At 39.0% G+C, this 21,817-nt stretch overlaps 1 protein-coding gene across 1 annotated transcript in view; it reads right to left on the bottom strand.

The window, feature by feature from the left end:
- Positions 1–4,076: 4,076 nt before the first annotated feature.
- The window catches only part of XKR4 (XK related 4), a 427,274-nt gene continuing 409,533 nt past the window's right edge, over positions 4,077–21,817 (bottom strand). The window contains exons 3-4 of the mRNA XM_073018090.1: positions 15,649–19,118; positions 4,077–9,073 (exon numbers count right to left, since the gene is read on the bottom strand). Coding sequence (XP_072874191.1) covers positions 18,172–19,118 — 947 coding nt within the window. The 3' untranslated portion in view covers positions 4,077–9,073; positions 15,649–18,171. The remainder of the gene's footprint in view (positions 9,074–15,648; positions 19,119–21,817) is intronic.

The following is a 21,817-nucleotide window of genomic DNA, read 5'->3' as shown; positions in this document are numbered from 1 at the left end:
TTTTATAAACCAGTAGAACTCTTACCAACTGTATAAAAAATAGAAAAACTCCTTAAAATGAAAATAGAATATTTTAAGAAAAACACATAAAATATAGCACTGATTTTTAGAAAAGGCAAACATTTAGACACATAGTCTTTTTAAAAAGTACCTTTGGGCCAGGGGCAGTGGCTAACGCCGGTAATCCCAGCACATTTGAAGGCCAGAGTGGCAGAATCTCTTGAGGACAGGAGTGTGAGATCAGCCCTGGCAACATAGCAAGTCCCTGTGCCTACAAAAATAAAAAGTTAGCCAGATGTGGTGGCATGCACCTGTAGTCCCAGCTGCTCAGGAGGCTGAGGTGGGAAGATCACTTGAGCCCAGGAGTTTGTGGCGGTAGCAAGTTATGGTGGTGCTACTGTACTCCAGACTGCATGACAGAGCAAGACACTGTCTCAAAAAAAAAAAAAAAAAAAAAAAAAAATACTTTTGTCCATTGACACTTTTTCTGTTCATTAATGATTAAGCAATTTATTTGTATTTTTAAGCTTCTTTGTGATCTGAAAATCTCTTTGCTTTTATAGTAGCTCTAGAGGAATACCCTTTAGGACTTCTCAGAAATTAAATAAATAAATAAAACATCTACTAAAAAGAGATATAACTTAATTTTTAATGTATTTTAAATTTGACAGAACTCAGCTTTGCTTATTTTAGACTTACATTGTGTTGCCTTGGGAACATGCCTGTGTACATGGCCTCCTCCTTTCCCTCCCCATCCAACACTCATGGTATCCTACCCCCTTCCTAGACTTAGACAGAATCAGGAACACAGACTTCTGTTAAAATGACCACAGTGTACTTTATTTAATGATTTTGGTACCTTGTGTTGCAGTAAAATTAAAAAAAAAAAAACCTACAAAATCCAAATATATAAAATTTCAAGTTTTCTTTTTTTTCTTTAAGTTTTACAAGAAAAACCATGTAACCAAGGAAATTTGTTCATTATGAAGTACTACTTTCCACTTCATTTCATCACAAATTGCAACTTACTTAACAGACCAAAATAACTATGGTACTGTAGTACATCAAATACTCCACGCACTGTGCTTCGAACTAGGGCACTGGGGGTCACTGCCTGCCGACAATGGCCTCCTGCGAATAAAGACACACTTACAATCTGAACGCTAAAGGGATGTTTGGATACGTGGAATTTGAATATATATATTTACAGGAAGGAAACAAATTGAATAACTAGTTTAAGTCTCCATTTCAAATAAAATTCCAAATACATTTGTACAATGTTTACAAAGTAAAAGCACAAGAACTGCCAAGATGATCATTCAGGTCCAGGCACTGTGCTCATACTGGGGGAAATGTCTACACCGTTCCCTATGCACACTCATGGGGTCTCTTGGACCTTATTTCTGTAATTGAGAGGGAAGCACAGGAATGGCATTTTTGCACAATCAGAATGTCATGCAGATAGTTGACAACAGGGGACTGAGAAATTACTGGTCCATTTTCTTCCATTTGCTGTTCACCTGCCACCTGTTCCATTTTTTTCAGAGATAGATTTAAAACAAAACAAAACAATCGAACAGGGAAAGGAGCACAAAATGTTTAAGGCAAATTAAGCAAATATAGAGCAGCTTATCTTGATGTTGAGTGGAAATGAGGATTTTACCCAAAACCAACCTTAGAAACAAACGAAATTAAGTATAACCTCCTGAGGTTGGGTGGTGTAGATCATGTACAAATTTTTGAAAATTGCTTTGCAGCAAGTATCCTTTTGAAATTTTAAGTGAAAGACTTATTGATTACAGAGTGCATGGTTTCATGTTTCTAAAGAAAACAACTGTAGCTGAGGTAGTTAGATGTGAAACTTATTTACTTAAAATAACCGGAGAATGAAGAACAAATATTGGTAGCAAAAATCCTTGCCATTTGGGAGCAGGTTTATATTGTGCAATGGTTTCATGCTAAGCAAGATGCTTCTTTTTTTCTACTAGATGTTATTAATTAAATCAGAATATTAGTGGTAGTAGTATTTGTTTCCAGTCTGCTCGGTAGGATGTCAGTACAGACGAACTTTGTATCCCTAGTCATCTCATTTGTAACTCATGCTCACACCATTTCTGCATTGCAGCTATCACGTAAAATGGCATTAGTTATCATTATTAGAAACTCCAATTCAAACTGCAAAAAGAATTAAGTAAACACTGAGAAAAGAATCCACAAGAAGGATGATTTTGCTTTTGCTTTAACAACATTTTTGTCATAGCCCTAAATTCAGTGTACTGTTTGGTTTCAAAGAGGGAAGAAACCTCTGGCTCAGTGGTTGCTGTCTTTGTTCTGAGAATGGGAAAAATGTAATTTGCATATCCTTCATCGGACTCTCTCCCTAGGCTATTGAGCTGTCTGGCTACAGAGAGGAAAAGCAGAAACTATTTAGTAGAGGCAAGGTTCTCATCCAAGAATAGCTATGGTCTCTTTCTGCCCTCTTTACCAAAGAAAGGTTTCAGATGGGAATCTTCAATAAGCAATTGACCAAATGATTCATTCTTTTCTTATCTGATACCATCTAGATATAAAAGGAATTTTGTGATGATAATAAGATGTCAGCAATACCAACAGACATAAATTAATTGGGAGACACTCCTTTTGATCAAAAGAAAATTTCCATATGTTTTCTCTCACTTGTTCATGGAATACAATGTTAATGGGAAATAGCCATGAAAGTTGACCACAATTAATACATTTACAAAGCATCACATATGTGATGTTTACAGAATGACTGGTCCTCAGCAGCATAATCACATGAATCTTTGCTGAAAATTTTAGTTTTTCTAAAAGAGTTTCTTACTTTCAAGGAGGGCTCTGGAGAGTTCCATGTGGTCTGGAAAGCCTTGAAAAGAGGCTGAAGTCTCCTTTCTTCCAGTGCTGAGATGTATAGCTTATATCTCAAGTACATGTTGTCTCTACTTGTCTTTTCATCTGTTCGGTGAAGGATCTAGACTCTGTCATTTCAAAGGGTTATCCAGCTCTAATACGCTTCAATTCTGGTTTGTATCTTTGTGGTAAAATCTCCCCATGACATACATGCCCCACTATCTTCCTCCCATCCCGGTCCCCCCACCTGCAAAGCTGCCAGGCCCCTACATCTAGTCCAAATAGGCAATACCAGTTTTCTTGTGCAAAAACAAATAAAGACACGGTATTTCCCTTTAGAGCAAAAAGGATATTCTGCTGCATTGCTGGTTGGGAGCGTATTGATACTAGGAACTGGGCGGGGGAAAAAAGATAGTCTGAATTATTTTTTAACTCACTATTCTCATAGTATTAGTCTACGAAAACAATACTTCAGTCTGGTATGGCAGCATAAACTTAAAAAAAAATGAATCATAATTGCCTAGGTTAAATTCATGCTTCAGAAAGTTTAATACCATGCATTAGATATGTTTAATTAACCATCTTGAAATGTTAAGGCTTTGAAATATCACTGCCAATTGGATTTTAGAATCCAGAAGAGATTATATTGAGTGCATATCTTATGTCAGCTCCAAGCACAAGATGATTTCAAACCCACTTCTCAAGTAAAAACTTTCTGAAACCCATTTTATATTTCTAAGAGTGTGCAAATTTTTTTCACAATGGAATATAATCATTAAATAAGGGCACAATGATAATATTGATGTACAACAACTTTGCCTCATGAAGCCATATCATGAAAACATTATCTGCTTTGCTAGTCTAGTTTCATGGATGTATTCCTATATCACAATATTGCCTCTATGTCTCAAAAATTACAAATATTTATAAACCAAAATCATGTTATTGCACATTAGTTCTTAACAGGATTAAAATTTTAAGTACAAGAAAACGTGTCACTTTTGGGTAAGTTGTACAGGATGTTCTCTGATGTTGTTTTCTCACTGTCTCCTTTTTCCTTCAGTAGAATTACCACCTAAGCACATGTAAGCATATGTATATCAATATATAGCTGAAGCCCTGTGTAAAAACTTCCGAAATATTTGAAATATAGTTATAATGTGAAAATGAATCAGTGCAGGAGTTCCAGGCAGAAATAAGGCTTTACATTCTTTTATTGTGTTGTAAAGATGTGTCATCTTGGGGGTGAAGAGGATACTCAATGGAAATGACACCAACCCTAATCTCACTAATATCTGTTAAAAATCTTTCCCTGCTAGTGGATTTCAGAACGCCACCTGGTGATCATGAGTAGAGAACTGGGGCATCATGCACGCATTCTGAAAAAATGCAGCTTAGGATCAGGCATGCAAACCCCTCAGGCATCAGGAGGAGACAATTTTTCTGGGTGCATTTTAATAAACATTTAGTAAAATTCAGTTTGGTTAACAGGAAAATTGCCAACTTATATAAAGCGTCTCAATGTCTGGACGAAAGGAGTTGTCTCATTAAAAAGCTAATCATTGAAGAAAATTATACATAGACCTTTGAAGGAAAAGTGTTAGTTTTATATAGTGGTGAAGAACCATTGTATTCTCTGCTTGGTGAGTTATTGCTGTTGTGTTCCTCAGACTCCACTTCCTCCATGCTGCGCACAGCTCTCCTCTGTTAATGCCAGTTCTCAGGAATGACAGCACTTTCTAACCTATAAGCACTTTAACAAATCTAGCTAATCTCCACAACACCCCTATGAGGTAGGTAAATAAATATCTCTCTTTTGCATATGGGAAAAATGAGGCTGAGGGTGAGTTTCCGAGGCTGGAGAGATGGACCAGGGATTAGGGCTCAGTTGTGCAGAGATTCCCAGTTCCTGTTTCCCAGTCACTGACCCATAGCCCCTCCCATCCCTGCATCCAGAAAGGAATCCATCCCATAGTGTAAAAGGGTATTGTTTTGTAGAATGACATAGGTAAGTATATTTAAGACAGTCACTATATTCAACACAGGGATTTTTGGTTTTCTACGACACCATAAATTCCATTGATTTTCATACTACCAAAGATCACTGAATAAAATGACTCAAGCTTTTGTGGAGGACAACAGATTGTCACCTCTTTGTTGCTGATTCAGCTAAACATCCTGTTGGTAACCTGAAGGTAAAAAGATTTGAAATGGGATTTGGTGATGTAAAAATCTCAGGGAAAAACAAAAGCGAAACTGAATTGGGCTGGTACACACATCTGCGATGGGACTCACAGTGATGACATTGTGGAGCGTAGGGGGTCTTTGCTACACAAAGTGGAGGATCCATTTGATTTCCTAAAAACATTCTGCATGTAAGGGAAGGACCCAACAAGGAACTTTATTGCCTTCCCCATAAAGTCATTCCAACTTGGAACTGAGTATGGAATGTGACACAATCAAAACCCTGCCTACAAATCTTCAAAACCTTTTTCTCTGGAAATCCCCTCAATATCTTTGCATAGCTGAATACCTTTCGGTCCTATGTGTGCCTGCTCACAGTCAATCATTTGTATCATGTTCTGCAACCTAAGCGCTCTTAAAGAAAACTGGTCTGAATAGCTTGTCTGCTTTTCTGCTAAGCTTCAGGACCATAAATGAGGCAAGCACAAAATTTGAGACAATGCTCACCAACCCAGTGTCAAATCAGGAGAAACAAGATCAGCTTCCTACTGTTACAATGAAGAAATATCCACAAATAATCAGGAATGCAAGTGTCAGGATGAACATCTCAAACTTTCCTTCTGGGAGGTGAATTTTCCTTTTTCTTTTTTCCCAGGAATTTTAACGATGAGTACAAAAAAACCACTAAATATTCCCATATTTGTGGTAACCAGTTGGTGCTTGGAAATTGGCATGACATCAACAAACCAAACCCAAAAAACTACGTATGGTATTTTGTTTGGTTTGGGAAAAATAGCTTTTACTTCTATCAACACCATAAAATTAACCATGAAATGATTTTGTCAAGCAGTTTGAACTGTTTTTAGGCTTAAAAAATATCATAAGGAATGCTTAAAATTAAAACTTCTATTTGAAGAATAAAAACTTAACAAACTTGTATTTCCCTTGAGCCATTTTGTCAAGTAGATTTTGTGAATAACTAAGGTGATATGAACAGCAGAAGAGCAATGATACAATTTATAAAAGATGGCAAAGACTGAATAGAAAGTTTCTTGCCTGGCAGGGGCCGAGCGAAGGAGGGTGTGCTGCAGCCAGGCCCAGAATGCCCAGGACAGCCTACCTGACCTCTTTCATTCATGTGTTTGCCGAAAGTAAATAAAAATTATAAACATTTGCTCTGCATTATTTCTCTTTGCACAACAAAGAGACTTTTAGCAGCAAAATATGACCAGCAATTGCTTACGGCGCAAGAAAGCTCAATTCCATTACTTATAACACCTGAGCAGTCTGTCTATCCAGACAACGCCAGACACCCAGACAGAAAACTGTATGATTCAAACATCTCGACTTTTCCAAATATCCATATGTTTGATATCATGAAGACCAAATTTACCACTTGAGTGACCTATTTTGCCACTTTTCCTCAGGATATTTGCAGTCATGTGGACAGTCTCTTTTTTTTAATAACTCTTTGTCTACTTTGGTTTAGTGACGATGGTTCAGCAATCATCTGGAAAATTCGGATGTTGAAAGTCCCCAAAAGAAAAGAAACTTAGTCAGGAGGAAAAATCAGAGCTTGAGGGCTATCAATGGTCCAGTGGTTTTGTCTATGTTGAAAAATCGCTTAACTGTCCGTTTCTTTCCACTTCCATTATTCTGAAAATTATTCTCACAAGAATTATTTTTTCCAGTTTGGGAATAGATACACAGACTAGGTGACTGGCAGAATTGAGATTCACAATATGAGTGAAAGATTCTAATGCTTGTAAACTCAGTTTAGTGTGTGTAGACACAGAGGCTCTTGTGACATCGTGATATATTTACAATGGGAAGATGAGTAAGGCCATGGTAACCCTGAATCTCATTGCTGTTGAAAGGAGGGATGGTTAAATCGTTCATGTTCTACAAGCAAGGGTGACTGACAATATCTTGGAATACCTTATCTTAGAACCCATCAGAAGCTGTCCTGCAGAGCCGATAGGGGCCAGTGGTCAAGGAGAACGATCACACGGGGTGGGCTCCCCTAATGACAGAGTCACTCTTAGACATGACACCACTGACATCTCTGTTTTCCCACTGTTGTCAGGCCCTGGCCTTTCCAAAGGGGACATGTCTATTGTTACAGTTATGGACTGGCAGTGACTATTTTGAACTCCTCTGCACTGTGAAAAGGCAAATACTGTGGATGAGCCACTGACAGGTTTTCTCTTCATCACCATACTTGGGCCTCTACATTAATAGATAACCTCTGGCCCAACACCCAATCCTGCTAGAGTAACTCTTACCCATGAACCTTGCTCAAGAGGACTGTTTATTGCTCCTATATCCCCATGATTGGCCACCTCATTGTACATTACAGAGCATCTTTGTACCTATGTGGGCTCTGGGGTTCAGAAAATGAACATTTTCTTTAACTTGTTAGTTTTCATTGCCTGGCAATTGAAAATAAGTCACATGGTGGTAGACCACTTTTTGTCCCCATTTTAATTCAGTTCTTGTGCCAAGAGCTAGTTCTGAAAACTGACTCGCGGTGATACTGGTGCTGATAACTGGGAAGATCATTCAGTAGTGCTTGCTATTATACATCTTGGTGATAACCACCAAGGTGATAGCTTAGGGAGGAGAAACATCTTCGAAACACAAGAAAAAGAATTCCTGCTGCTGCTGCTTCTTCTCATTTTCCCTCTAGACTGCTTATTGACAAATCTGATGACTTCCACTCTTTCATCTAGAGTGAACTCCTAAAATTGTTATACCAAAAGATTAGACGGAAAACTTTATAAGAACATATGAAGGCCCGACTCTGTTGCATGCTCTGAAACTATGACCTGATAACTTCTGGTAACTTCATTCTTATCTTGTAGCTCAAATCTTTCTTTGAAAAACAAACAAACAGACAAACAAACAAAAAAAACGGAAGGGAGAAAGAACCGCGTCTTAAATTAGGAGACAGCCTATTTACCTCTATGTGAAAATGTAGTCATTAACAATATTGGGGCCGGGCGCGGTGGCTCATGCCTGTAATCCCAGCACTTTGGGAGGCCGAGGCGCTCAGATCACGAGGTCAGGAGATCGAGACCATCCTGGCTAACACGGTGAAATCCCATCTCTACTAAAAAATACAAAAAAAAATTAGCCGGGCGTGGTGGCGGACGGCTGTCGTCCCAACTACTCGGGAGGCTGACACAGGAGAATGGCGTGAACCCGGGAGGCGGAACTTGCGCCACTGCACTCCAGCCCCTGCGACAGAGCGAGACTCTATCTCAAAAAAAAAAAAAAAAAAAAAAAAAAAAAAAAAAAAAAAAAAAAAAAATCTCGGATTTGTGATCTTTGAGCTCGTAACCAAGGTTTTGCAGGGCCTGAGAAGCAACAGGATAGCCAGTTCCACATAGAAATGGATCTCGGTTTGGAACTGCTAATGTCATCACCTAGGAAGGCAGGAATCAAATTATTCAGTAGCTACACCCATGCAGATTTTACCTCTGAAGCCGAATAAAAACTCGATTTTTATAAATTGGTTATTACAATGCTGACAATGGTAATCTCGAGAAATGAAATAAAAGCAGCAACCGTACTCAGACAGATCAGTTATTCAACAGATGACAGTGACATTATTTTCATTTCCAAATATGTGGATTTGAATCAATTTAAAGCAAGTCTCCATGACCCGGTACCCCATTCTCCGAGCTATATAAGACCCCGGGAATATTTTTCTTTTTTTTAAAACAGCGCTTACTGGAGAAAACAAATGAAGCAGATGAATATTCATAGCGTGAGCAATGAGAAGCAGGTAGCAGGAATTCACTAGCGCTCCATTTCACAGAGGTCTTTCTCTTCAGGCCTGGGCACGTCATGGTACTACTGCTGAACGGAAGTGCTCCTTTTTCACTAACTGATTAATGCTCCCTTGCAGGAGCTTCGTTACAATATTACAAGTCAAGAATTTGCAAGATTAAAGTGTCTGTTGAATTAATTAACTGCAAATCACCTCCAGTAAAGCTTGACAAGCTCCAAGATGTTTCTGTAGAAAAAGAAGGGAATCGATAGCATCAGCAATAGGCAGCTTTGCGACAGTGGAGACTGTATTTCTGAGTGACAGCTCACTGCTGCCTTTCTCCCTCTTACAGCAGGAGGGATTTACATCTTTCCACAGAGCCCCAAGCCTCCGATTCAGACCGTGGAAAATGTTTCACCCCAGGCTTTCAAAATATGCTTCAGAAATCCATTTCCTTTTTTATGTACAATGCATTAGAAAGGTTAATAAGGGAAGTTGAATATTTTAATTTTTTGAAAGAATGATATAAAATGACAATTATTCCACTAGCTGACAGGTCTCCTTTGGTTATGTTAAGGTGTGTTATTGCTCCCAATCTGAATAGAATAAAAAACATCACAAGGGGCTCAGCAGAAAACCGCAGGTCAAAGGTTAATTGCTAAGTGAATGCAACAGTGCTCAACACACAAAGTGCTCATTTTCCAGACTCACAGTGGCTTGCAATGGCTTCTACTGGTGTGTGATCAAAATAGGAATTTTGATTACGATCATAGAAACCCAAACTATATTTTCAACACATTTAGTAGTGTTTTGGAACTTCTTGATGAATTAATCTGAAATAATTAAAAGTGTTGATTTGATACAGCTCCATACCAGAATGCCACTAGAACAGGCAAATTAAATTAGCTTAAACCACATCTCCGTCTGATAACATTTGTAGTACTTAAATGATGCAATAATTTGATTAAATCCATTTTAATACAAATTAAGCAATGGAGAGGAGGAGAAGGTCAACAATGTGGTAGATGGAAATATAATAAAAACACAAAACTTTATATTTTCTGAAATTCTGATAACAGGGTAGATGATATGCATCAATTATTAGCACAAGAGAAAATTTTGTGTGAGTACTGTGCTGGTAATATTGGCTTAATATTTTGATTAATTAGTTTTATTGTTGATTTGTTTTGTTAAACAAGATCTTTGCCTAGCAAATATTATATCCGTAACTACATGCTTCTTTTTGTCTGGTCCAATGACTAAAGTAGCAATAATTGTAGTAAGGAATGTGGTAATGGTGGCATGAACCTAGAGATCACGGTACCTTGTAACATTTATTAGGTCAACTCTTTTATTAATGCATAATGTGACTCGCCAAGGAATTTGAATTATTCTATACTCATAAAAGTTAATATGCTTTCTTCTCTCTTTTCTTCTACTCCATGGAGGGTCAATGGGTTTATATATTCCCTGCTCAGAATTATTTCACATAAGGAAAATTAGTTATACAAGTTAATAGTGATCTTTAACAATCTGCTCCTTACATATGTGGGAAGCCAATCACTCAAGGCCACATTGCAGGAGAGAATGCAATCCGGTCCAAAGCCAGTGTGGGTTTCCCCAAGGAGCTGGGGCTGACTGTCTTGACTCCTGACTCTTGAAATTGTCATGCAGCACAGTGCTGCTCTTCTGGGCATCGGAGGAAAGGCTTTAGAGCAACAGCTGATGTTTATGTCTGGAAATTTGTTATTCCTAAATAACCAGTATGCTGGAGAAACACAGTAAGTGAAGAATGCTTTCTTGAAAAATCAGAGAAGTCACCTATTGGAAAACTCTTCACTTTGGAGACTCCCTAATTTCATGCCTTTTCTTGAAATAAACTCTCAAGAATCGCTCCAAAGTTTATCCAAAAATGATTGTTTTCAATCAAATACTATGCGCCAAGAGAGTATTTCAATTTTTTTTGTTGTGCTGTGATATCAATTTAAAAATATCTAGTGTTGTGGAGAGTCATATAAACAAATTATAAAATTACTTTTTATAAGCAGTCATCTAGTGTTGATTCTTTTTTGTATTCGTATTGTTACTTTATGCTTGTCATCATTATTTTATATGGTAACTGTTTAGTGTGAGGTTTACATGCTACACATGACATTTTGTTCAACAACAGACTGCACATATGACAGCGATCCCATAAGACAATAATACTACATTTTTTACTGTAACTTTTCTGCTTAAATACACAAGTACTTACCATGGTGTTACAGTTGCCTACAGTATTCCGTATGGTAGCATGCTGTACAGGTTTGTAGCCTGGGGACAATAGGCTCTACCATATAGCCTAGGAGCGTGGTAGGCTCTACCATCTAAGCTTGTGTAAGCACACTCCATCACACAATGATGAAATTGCCTGATGATGCATATCTCAGAATGTATCCCCATCCTTAAGTGACATATGACTGTATAGTCTTAGAAAATCTGTGTTTCTTTCTTGCTTCAATATGGAATTAAATATAGATATTGAGAAGAAGTAGTGTGGTAGAGTAGAAAAGAGTAAGAGTTGATGTCAGAAAACTATGATTGTGCTGCTAATAGCTAGACTGTGAACTATTCTGATACAACTTTCCTTTTGTGCTTGACTGTGCATTGCCTAGTCATAAGAGTTGCAGAGGTCATAATTGTTGAATAAATGACTCAGGGAAAAAATAAAACTGTAATGTGTAATCCTGATGACAAAAATTACCTGTTCTTTTTGGATCTCAGTTGTCTCATCTATAAAATAAAGTGATAAAGCAACACTTAGATTTCTTTTACATGCTATTTCCTATAAAAATCAGTGACTTCTAATTTTACGTAAATTCTTAAAGATCTCTTAAATCAAAGCAGGAAGATAGTTACTTGTATTTTAATATACTACATTCATATTGATCGTTGAAGATTTTTTAAAAATAAACACCAGGGTTGAGAAAATTTTTGGTTTATTATCGGCTACCTTTTTAGTATCAGTTCAAACAGCACACACACAGCTTACTAGGCAACAGTATCATTGAATGGGTTACAACTCTGTCATCTTGCAGACCTTCAGACATGCTACATCTAAAGTGAGAAGGGAAAGAACACATCAATTATTTTATAATTCCATTCAACAAATATTTGGTCGACACTTGCAGTATTATTTGCATCTAACACTAAGATAAGGTTCCTAGACTTATATGATTGTTCAAGCTAGTGGTTTAATAATCCTCTTAAATATTAAATTTTGTGACCTGCAAGATATTAAATAAAATTTAGGAAAAATTATGGCAGTGAAACAGAATTACCTTATAATTTAAAAACATCACTTCAAAGACTTGTTAGCTCTCCTTCCTTCCTTCTTTCCTTCCTTCCTTCCTCCCTCCTTCCCTCCCTCCCTCCCTCCCTCCCTCCCTCCCTTCCTTCCTTCCTTCCTTTCTTCCTTCCTTCCTTCCTTCTTCCTTCCCTCCATCTCTCCCTCCCTCTTTCTTTTCTTCTCTCTCTATCTTGTTAAAATGCCAAAGTAAGCAATGGGGTTTAGTTTTTTTTCAGTCTGCTTAATTGGATGAAAGCAGCATACACATATAAAATACGAGGGATGTGGCATCACGTTAATTTATGTTTATCACTTAATTGAATACATAGTAGAGCCATAGGAGGGGGACAGTTTCCTGGAATGGAAGAATAGCATTTATCTGCCTACTATGAGTTAGAGAGTTAAGGTAAAATTTAGTTACAGGTGATAGAGACTTCCATTTCACATCATTGACTGTTACATTTTTAACTGTTCATTTTGAAGGACATCTTTGACTTTTAGATAAAATTTTCTTGGAAAAATTTGATCATCAGACCATGATTCTGCTTCTTCTGAAGACTTGCCAAATCAGGACTAGATTTTGTGGGAAGAGTCACTGGGCTCCCAGAAGTCGCAGTTGTTGAAAGCTGTGCTCAACCCTCAGCCCCACTGTTTCCTAGCTTAGAGATACTTGACATCTCTAAGCCAAAGTTTTGTCATCTGTAAATGGTGCTTAACTCACAGATGACAGTGAGGACTAAATGAAACCACATAGATACAGTTGTTAGTCCAGCGCTACGTACCCAATAAACCATCCATCGTGATGAGCTACTCTCAATATGGGAGATAGAACCGTAAGAAAGTCTATGGGGAAATGAAATAACCAAAAGCAAGACTTGATTTAGGCAGCTTGTTTCTGACTTAGGCCGTCAGTATATTACGAAAATATTTCAAGGACATTGTCATCTCTTGTTTTGCAGAATATAGGCCTCAAGTTTGACTAAAGCTTTACATTTGGGGGCTAGGTCACTGCCTGCTATATATATATAGATATATATATATCTATATATATATACACACACAAATGCAAATGGCTGTTTGGCACTTCTTCCATGTGGCTTTCTGCCGTGAGAGCCGGCTGCTTGTGTGCTAGCCTAATTGCTTCAATTAGCAAAATTAAATGGCTCATTATGTTTTTATACAATTCCACCCACATTCTGCAGTTTTACTTTAGAATGAGTAATGATACTGTCAAGGCTGTTGATTGATAGTCTTGCCAGGTGCCCATTTTTAGGACAGCAACTAGACAAGACATATGTCAACACAGAGAATTCTGGAGTGGCCTGATGCTGCCACCCAGGTGCCTATGTGAAGAGGAGAGATGCCACTCGAATGCTCAGGGCATTTCATGGCCTGATACAGGTCCAGACAAGAGTCTCAGAAATGGGGGATAGAGTGGAATCACAAATCCTTGGCCATTTTGAAACACTGGAGCAACAGGTGGGAGAAGGAGTGTTATGAGTCAGAAACTGACACAAGCGATCATTTTGATTGTTTTCAAAAATGACATTGGATTGCCAAGACAAAGGAACGTTGATCTGCCTCTGTCACTGAAATTATAGGAATGACCACCCCAGTCCTGCTGTGTTTTCACCATGCACTTCAACCATCTTCTGAGCTATAATCTGAATGACAGTATGAGCTATTTTTAAAAAGGCTTTAAGGAATTCTCCTTAGCACATAAAAATGCAGGCATCTCATCCAAGCTTTATATAGAAACAGCAATAGCTAATGGCAAAGATATGTGGAAAATGCAAGGGAGCATATATTTAGTCTAGAAAATGGTTCATTAGAAAAAATCTCTGGATTCTTGTCTAAACATTGTGTCAGAACTTGTTTCCATTCAATGGCATTTGGTATATTTAAAAGCAAATGTGTAACCTTACACAATCCTGGTAAGGACAGAAGAGGTTTTCTTTGCTCAATTCAATCTGTTCAGAGAAAGAAACTTTGAAGTCACACAGAACTATTTTATTCAGCTGTTTAAAAGATGAGATCCTTAAGAAGTGATAAAACTCATTCGAGCTAAGAAGTGCTGAATTATATCTAGGTATTTCCAACTGAAGTTCATAAGTGTGTTGGTCTTATAGATGGACTGTAAGCTTCAGTTGGTTTTGAAAAAGCAGTAGGAAAATGCTTCTTTTCTAAAAAGCTTATGTGCACTTTATATGCATAACATACCACTTTATATGCATTCAAAAGCAGTATATACTTTATCCTTTTCATCTCTGTTACTTTAGTTGGAAAGTATATACACTTAAAAAGAACATATCATTTTTAAAAAACAGCCATTGAGTTTTCAATTACTCTCATTCACTTTTAATTGGTCTGTGCAATCACTTCCTTTACTCATAGAGCAAAATAAATTGGGCATTTTGAAATTAACCATAAATACTTCATTTTACTTTTATCTTCAGATTATCTTTTGCTAATACTTGAATTATATATTCTTGCCATGTCAGTAAGATAATTTATTATATTTGTTGGGTTAACAGCATTTATCATAAATGAGTAGTAACTAAGTGTCTGCAAAGAATGTTACTGAACTAGACAGTACATAGTTAAGTAAATAAGCAAAGAGGATTTAAAGGACATAGTCATTTTGCGAGACTTTGACTTACATGGAAAAACTATTTCCTTTTCTTTCACACAAACAAAGTGTCACTATGGTTAAGATACACACACACACATTATATATATTCATTAAACATGGTTTCATATTTAGAAATGCAAGTTTAAAAGTAAAACAAATTACAATGTTGTTCCTTTAGAAAATTTCCTTATCCTATGCAAAAAGTGAGTAAGAGCAGATCTCCCTCTTAAATGGAATCAAAGTGGACTCAGACATGGAAAGGAGCCTGCACATAAGGAATGCACCATTTCCAATTTTTTTCCTTTGGGATTCTCCAGTTACTGTCTGTGGAGGGTTTAATGGCAGACTGAAAAGGAAATGTTAGAATTAAAATATAAATACAAAAATTAAACTTTGTTTCTTTGTACATTGACGATGTCTCTTTAAATCTGAATACTTTAAACTCTCTGTTATCTGTGCCTCTAGAAAACGAGTAAAAGTTGTTATCACCACAACAGTCTGGTGGCAGTGAATTGCTTCCTGAATCATGGAAGCAAGGCTAAATCATGATTTACCTCTAGAGTAAGTTGTTTTGCTCTTGTAATCTTTTGAAAGGTTGTAATTCATCACATCGTGGATATGTTCTTTCCTTAACAAGAATTCATGCCGAATTAAAACATCATAATCTCCAAGTATGTCGGATAACAGAGTATTTACAGTATTTGGGAAATCACTGAAAAATTCAACCTTCTCACATTCTCCTGCCTGCCAATCTCACCTCCAAGTCAAAGCACAGTACATCATTTTTAATTGACATAGTATTCATTCTGACTCTTAACATGTTGAATGAGAGATCAAGTTGAGAAATAACTTAGAACTTACATGATTGAAGCATGATGGGGCCTGTTGGGTTTGTGTTGATTGATTGACTCTATTAGATTGTAATCTGTGATTTACTCATAGAATCAAAGGTATAGTTCAACTGAGAAACTCAATTTCCAAAGATCATCAGTTAAAAGTTGTCTTGGAAACAACGAAGCTAATAACTCAAGGTTCTGCACAAAAGTGAAGAATTTGCCAAAATCATCATTTTTTTCCTTCTACAATGGGGGGTGGAATGTTTTCACCATGTGCTGACAACAAGAGCCTTTTCCTGGGCCTTTACTGGTGACTAGGTAATCTTCCCACATCCCAACAAAAGATTAGTATTTTTTAGTGGAAATCTTGCTTGGAGGATCAAATCATGGAGTACTAGGAAGTATGTCTACTTACAAAAATTGTCTATTTTTAAAAAAAAATTGATTTGGGGCTTTGTACCAAAAGAAGTCCTAGGTTGAGCCCTCTGTTACTTCCTGTGATGTCATTGTGGGGACACAGTCTCTGGATGACACATCCATTACAGGTGGTGGCTAGAGAACTGGACTACTTTATGTGAATTAGTCCAAATAACCAAATAATTAAGTTAAACTTTTCTCTTTTTTCTTTTTTAGTGGTTTGGCTAATACTTAATCTATCAGTTGGGTTAATATAAAACCAGGGAAGGAAGTTTAAGACATCTTCCACTGTGGTCAGGTTTGTTATAATGGATGGATGAAAGTAATCATCTACATCTTTGATTTCCTGGGAAACATTGGCCAGTCTTGACAAGCCCTTTCTATTTAAGCTGATTCTCTCTTCACCTGATATTCTGATAGCACCCCTGGCCAGGTTCCTGGGGGCACCAACTTGCAAAGTAGGGTGATCTTGCAAGAGACAAATGTTTTCAATCTGCTGAGGCAGGCTGATGGAATTTGTGGACCAGGTTCTGACATCCCAAGTAATTATGACGCTTAAAGTATTTTAAACGACTCCAGGTCTATAAAAAAAGTGATGATGCCTATGTGTATACCCTATATTTTTTATTACAAAAATATTGAAATAATCCATGAGTTATTCCACTCTGCACCAACTATAAAAAAATACTATCAAAGTTTGACCGGCACTTTTAATGCAACGAAAAGCACCATGACCAAGGACACTGAGAACAGAAAGCGGGGAACGTTTACTTGCTGTACGGAGGTATTTAAAACCCAGAAGCTTGTTGTAAGAGTGCGACTTTACAGATGATTCAAATACAAATCTTAGCTGGATATAGTGATAAGCCCTCTATCAGTTCAGAAGAGTTTTTTCATAGCATATTCATTGCATCTGTCTGCTCATACTTACTAAAAAGTGTCCCAAAGCCTCTAAAAGACATATCACTTTGACCTTGGATTGCGGGAAGCAAAAGTCTGTACACAGTGGAGAACTTGATTGCTCGTTCTCTTGCCTGCTTTTAGGGGGCTCATGCCAATCATTCTCAGTTGTTCGGGGCTTCCACGTCAGTCCTGTGGTTGGATGGTGTTTGGCACTAGAAAGGAGTGGCACGGCATCTTCCAGAGTCGGCGTCTGCCTATTGTCACACAGAGCCACTCATTCTGCGTCTGGAAACAGATCCGGTTGCAGCCCATTCCTCTGGTCCGTGCAGCACTGCCGTTATGTCCCAATAGGCGCGGCACATGCCTGGGAATCAGACTCTCATTTTGCCTTTTTCCCCACTTCCTCTTTGTGTACCTATTACATTTTTGCAATTGAATACTGAATCATGATTACTATTTAATTTACATCATAAAGTTATTGAGCTCCTTGGTCTTGTCGAAAGCCGTACATGGGCTGCATAGGATTTCTGTCAAAAAGGATGTTCACAACAGAAAATTTAAAATATAAAACAAATCCTGAAATGTGTAGAAAATGAACCAATCCATCAATGCTAACACATGTGTAAACAACATTTGGGTTTGCTGTCCATTGGATAGGATTTTCACACGTGGTATGGATTTCCAAATAAGAAAATGGTTTATGAATTCTTTTCTAAGCAATACTATTTTTTTTTTCTCGAGGGATATTTCTCTCTTTCTTTGTTTTTATATTCCTGCGGGAATCAGAGCTTTGCATCAAGAAAAGTCACCTAAGCTTTTTTGACAGAGGACTGGTGTTAGTGTGTGTATGTGTGTATGACTGAATCTATTTTTATGGAAAGATCAGTTAACACCATCAAGACACCCTAATGATTGGAGGCAAAATTTTCCATAATAATAGTACCCTCTGGTGGGTGCACCCAAGACCGTGCAGGAGGAGTTTGGTAGCAATGGAGAGTCCTACTAAGCCAGCGTCATTCTTTCAGGTGGAGTCAGAGACCCTCGGGTGCAGCTGCTTTGGAAGGAGACCAGCTGCCCCCAGTCAACAGGATCAAATGATAATGGTGATGACGGTCACACTAGGAACTTCACAGCTCACTGCCCTGCTCTAGGATGAAGTGTCATTATGGCCACAGCCCTGCTGTCACCCCTTCATCTGGATGTTGTGAGTTCTGCAACTCCTTTTGCTTTATAAAGTGGTTTCATACTCCAACCGCTCCTGAATAAGGGCATCATCTTTGTACTGCAGCCTTGGAGGAGATGGGGAACATTCAAAAGCTAAAATAGCCTTTCGGAGGCTTCGGTCCAAAACATGCCTCTCCCATGCTGGGTACCTATTCCTGAACAAGTCAATTTTAATGACCGATTCTTCAATCCGTGGTGGGCGAGATGATGGGGTGGATGGGGCAGTGGGTCTCACCTGAAAGACAGGTACACACCCATCCCGCTCTGCGAATTTCTGATCGCGCTCGCTGACAACACTGCGGTTGTTTGAGATGGACCGTAGGGTGCTTGTGGCCACGTCTGGGGGCAAAGTGAAGGCAGCGGCTGGGTCCTCACAAGCACAACTTGGTGACTGCCCGAATCTGGGTCCATTGGGATGAAAGAAGGCATAATACATCAGCATAAAAACAACGCCAGTTAAAAAGCTGCTGAACACCACACACAGCGCTGGAATGGCAAATGCGTCTGCAATCTGGGGAGCCTTGTAGAGGTACCAGAGGGCACTCAAGGCTGTATTTTCCAAAAGGATCACAAAATAGTAAATGAATAGCCTGCAGCGTGTCCTGCCTTCCTTGACATTGAACCAACTGAAGATGTAGATAATCCCCACCACCATGTCGAACACAATCTCTTCCCATTTGGTGATACAGAATTCTGTCTCACAGTGGACGATCCAGAAGGTCATGATGCACCAGTGAAGGACGATGAAGATCCCAAAGTACAGCTGGAAAACCGAGGCAAAGAGGGCAAACGTGATGACCCTGGCGGCGATGGTGAAGAAGTGCCAGCAGAACTGGATGATGACCGCCATGTAGCTGATGGGCTTCTTGTCATCTCGAGAGTCCCGGAGGGCCTTCTGATAGGAGGCCAAGGCCCAGGCCAGGGACACGAGAGAGGCTGCCGCTGTGAAACCTACAAAGGCAAACAGGAAGACAGTCTGTCAAAAATCAGTTGCAGCAATGCCTCCTGGAAGTCACACAGAGCTGGGGGCTTAGGGAAGGCTGGTTTTAACCTCAGCAAAGGCTCTTAATTTCTTTTTTTTCTTTCTTTTTTTTTTTTTTTAGACAGAGTCTAGCTCTGTTGCCCAGAGCGATCTCGGCTCACTGCCAGCTCCACCTCCCGGGTTCACGCCATTCTCCTGCTTCAGCCTCCGCAGTAGCTGGGACTACAGGCGCCCACCACCACGCCCGGCTAATTTTTCATATTTTTAGTAGAGAAGGGTTTTCACCTTGTTAGCCAGAATTTTCTTTGGGTTTTAACTCAGATGGGGATCCTCGTATCTGTCCTCTCTAAGGCTCACCGTATGGAGAAGTCATGAAGCTAATAGGAATGCTCCTCAAACCCAGCATGGGTGTGAGGCCTGGAAATGGGGTGGAGTTTAACTGTCTGTATTTGGTGTAAATGGGCTAAGGAGGTAGTTCTGTGAAGTGGGAAAATAACCATGGACCGGAGGCTGTCGAACCCGGGTTGCTGTTTTAACTTTGCCACTTACTACCCTCATGTCCTGGGACTATTGTTAAAACAGATGTCCTCATTTTTAAAGTGGATGATCTCCAAAGCTCCCTGTCAGCTTTGTGATTCCATGATTGAAGGGGATATGTAATCACAGGAAACCAGGGACTAGCTAGTTTATCTTTCTGCTTGGAAGCAGGATTAAATGTAGCTTATTCACAAAAGACAGTTTATGCGTTCTTAGAAATAAAAGGTGTCTGTACAACATCCTTGGCAATGTTTCTTGTGATACCTGGTGCAGTTTGTCCTAGTGCAATCTGGCACTCCTCCTGCAGCTTTCATCTGTTCCTTACTGCCTTTCCCATAACAGAAGACATGTCTGCTCCCTGTCTTCCATCTCTTAGCTCTTCATAAAGATTGTACTGAAATTATTTTACAGTCATTTCTCTTATTTTATCATTTTATTGGCCCCATTCGGTTGGTATTCCCTCTAAAAGCAGGCTTCCAAATGTTACAAGTAATTTTTTTTTTTTTTTTTTTTGAGACTGAGTCTCGCTCTGTCGCCCAGGCTGGAGTGCAGTGGCGGGATCTGGGCTCACTGCAAGCTCCGCCTCCCGGGTTTACGCCATTCTCCTGCCTCAGCCTCTGAGTAGCTGGGACTACAGGCGCCCACCACCACGCCAGGCTAATTTTTTTTTGTATTTTTTAGTGAAGACAGGGTTTCACTGTATTAGCCACGATGGTGTCGATCTCCAGACCTCGTGATCAGCCCACCTTGGCCTCCCAAAGTGCTGGGATTACAAGCATCCGCTACTGTGCCTGGCCAAAAGTCATTTTTTATTGTTTTCCTCGACTCTTGTTCCACCTCCTGTGTGGCACAGTTCATCTCTATGGTCCAGATGTGGCCAGGGCTCACCTAAAAACACACTGGCCTCCTTCAGGAGAGGGCTTTTATGGGAATTCCTCTTTGTCACGGAAACGGTATGCCGATCTGCATCGCAGCTGGCTTCCTTAATGAGCTGAACCAAGACTCACCAAGACTAAGAATGCTCTCATCTATTTTAAAGTCCGGCTGGCTTTTTCTTCACCAAATCTATTATTAATCATAACCAGGCCCCATTAAAGCCTTTCTCTTCTTTTGGAAATAATAGAAGATATGTTGATTGCCAAGAGCTTATAATGGAATTGGTATTTTTACTCAAAAATATTTTTTATAGAGAAGAGCTGTTGTCTATGATCCTTGAAAAATGAAAAGGAAGTACTCTTGTGGAAAAAGTCCACACGAATTGACAGAAATACACTCAACCCCAATAATTATTTCTGATACATCCTCCTTGAGTAAGGTGAACTCCAAAGAACAATTATTGATAAGGAAAATATTTTCCAAGAGCCATTTCTCATATTTCCTCCCAATAAAGCCAGCAGAACAACTAGACGTGCTACACTAGGACCTTCAGGCTTTTCTTTTCTTTTCTTTTTCTAGTTAGCACAAAAATCTTTAATTGCCGTAAGTCACAGGCAGCTGTGGCGCTATTTATAGGTCAGAGACCAGTATACAAAGGAGTTTCTGATAATTTAATTTCTAAGCAACAGAAAACACCGACATCAATTATAAAACAAATTCTGGAGTGAAAAGAGGGGGAAGGAGAAAAAATTTAAAAAATGACAAAAGAAGGTGAGAGAAATGCGAAATAAAAGGTAATGGGATAATGACTATGCGAACGTCTTAATTATCAGTTGGGTATCTAAGAACAAAAGGTTGTGCCGTTTTAATTTCTACGCCTTTGTAGGGTATAGAAGCCGCTCATATCTCTTTCCTTATGTGTACCATTTGCAAACGTGTAGCTTCTCACTAGACTGTGCTGCCTTTGTGGTTTTAAGCGGGGCGCCCAGCTCGGTTTCTGCCCAGGAATGCCTGCCCCTCCTCTTCCTGCACGCCGGCCTCCTTCAGCACAGTTGGGGCACAGCGCCGCCTTCAGGAAGATAACTGCATCGCCGGTCAGGCTCGCGCTAACCAAAGGGGCGTTGTCCACGGGGTGGTCAGAATGGTTCTACCAGTGTGCACAGGAAGACGTTACTTAAGGCTGCTTTCCAAAGCAGTGAAAAAATAGTAACAAAACTTTAACTACACAGTATGATGAAATGATGAAATGATCTGT

The sequence above is a fragment of the Chlorocebus sabaeus genome, chromosome 8, assembly GCF_047675955.1.
Source record: "Chlorocebus sabaeus isolate Y175 chromosome 8, mChlSab1.0.hap1, whole genome shotgun sequence".
Lineage (NCBI taxonomy): Eukaryota > Metazoa > Chordata > Mammalia > Primates > Cercopithecidae > Chlorocebus > Chlorocebus sabaeus.
The sequence above is the reverse complement of the archived record's forward strand: the minus strand, read 5'-3'. Positions and strand labels throughout refer to the sequence as shown.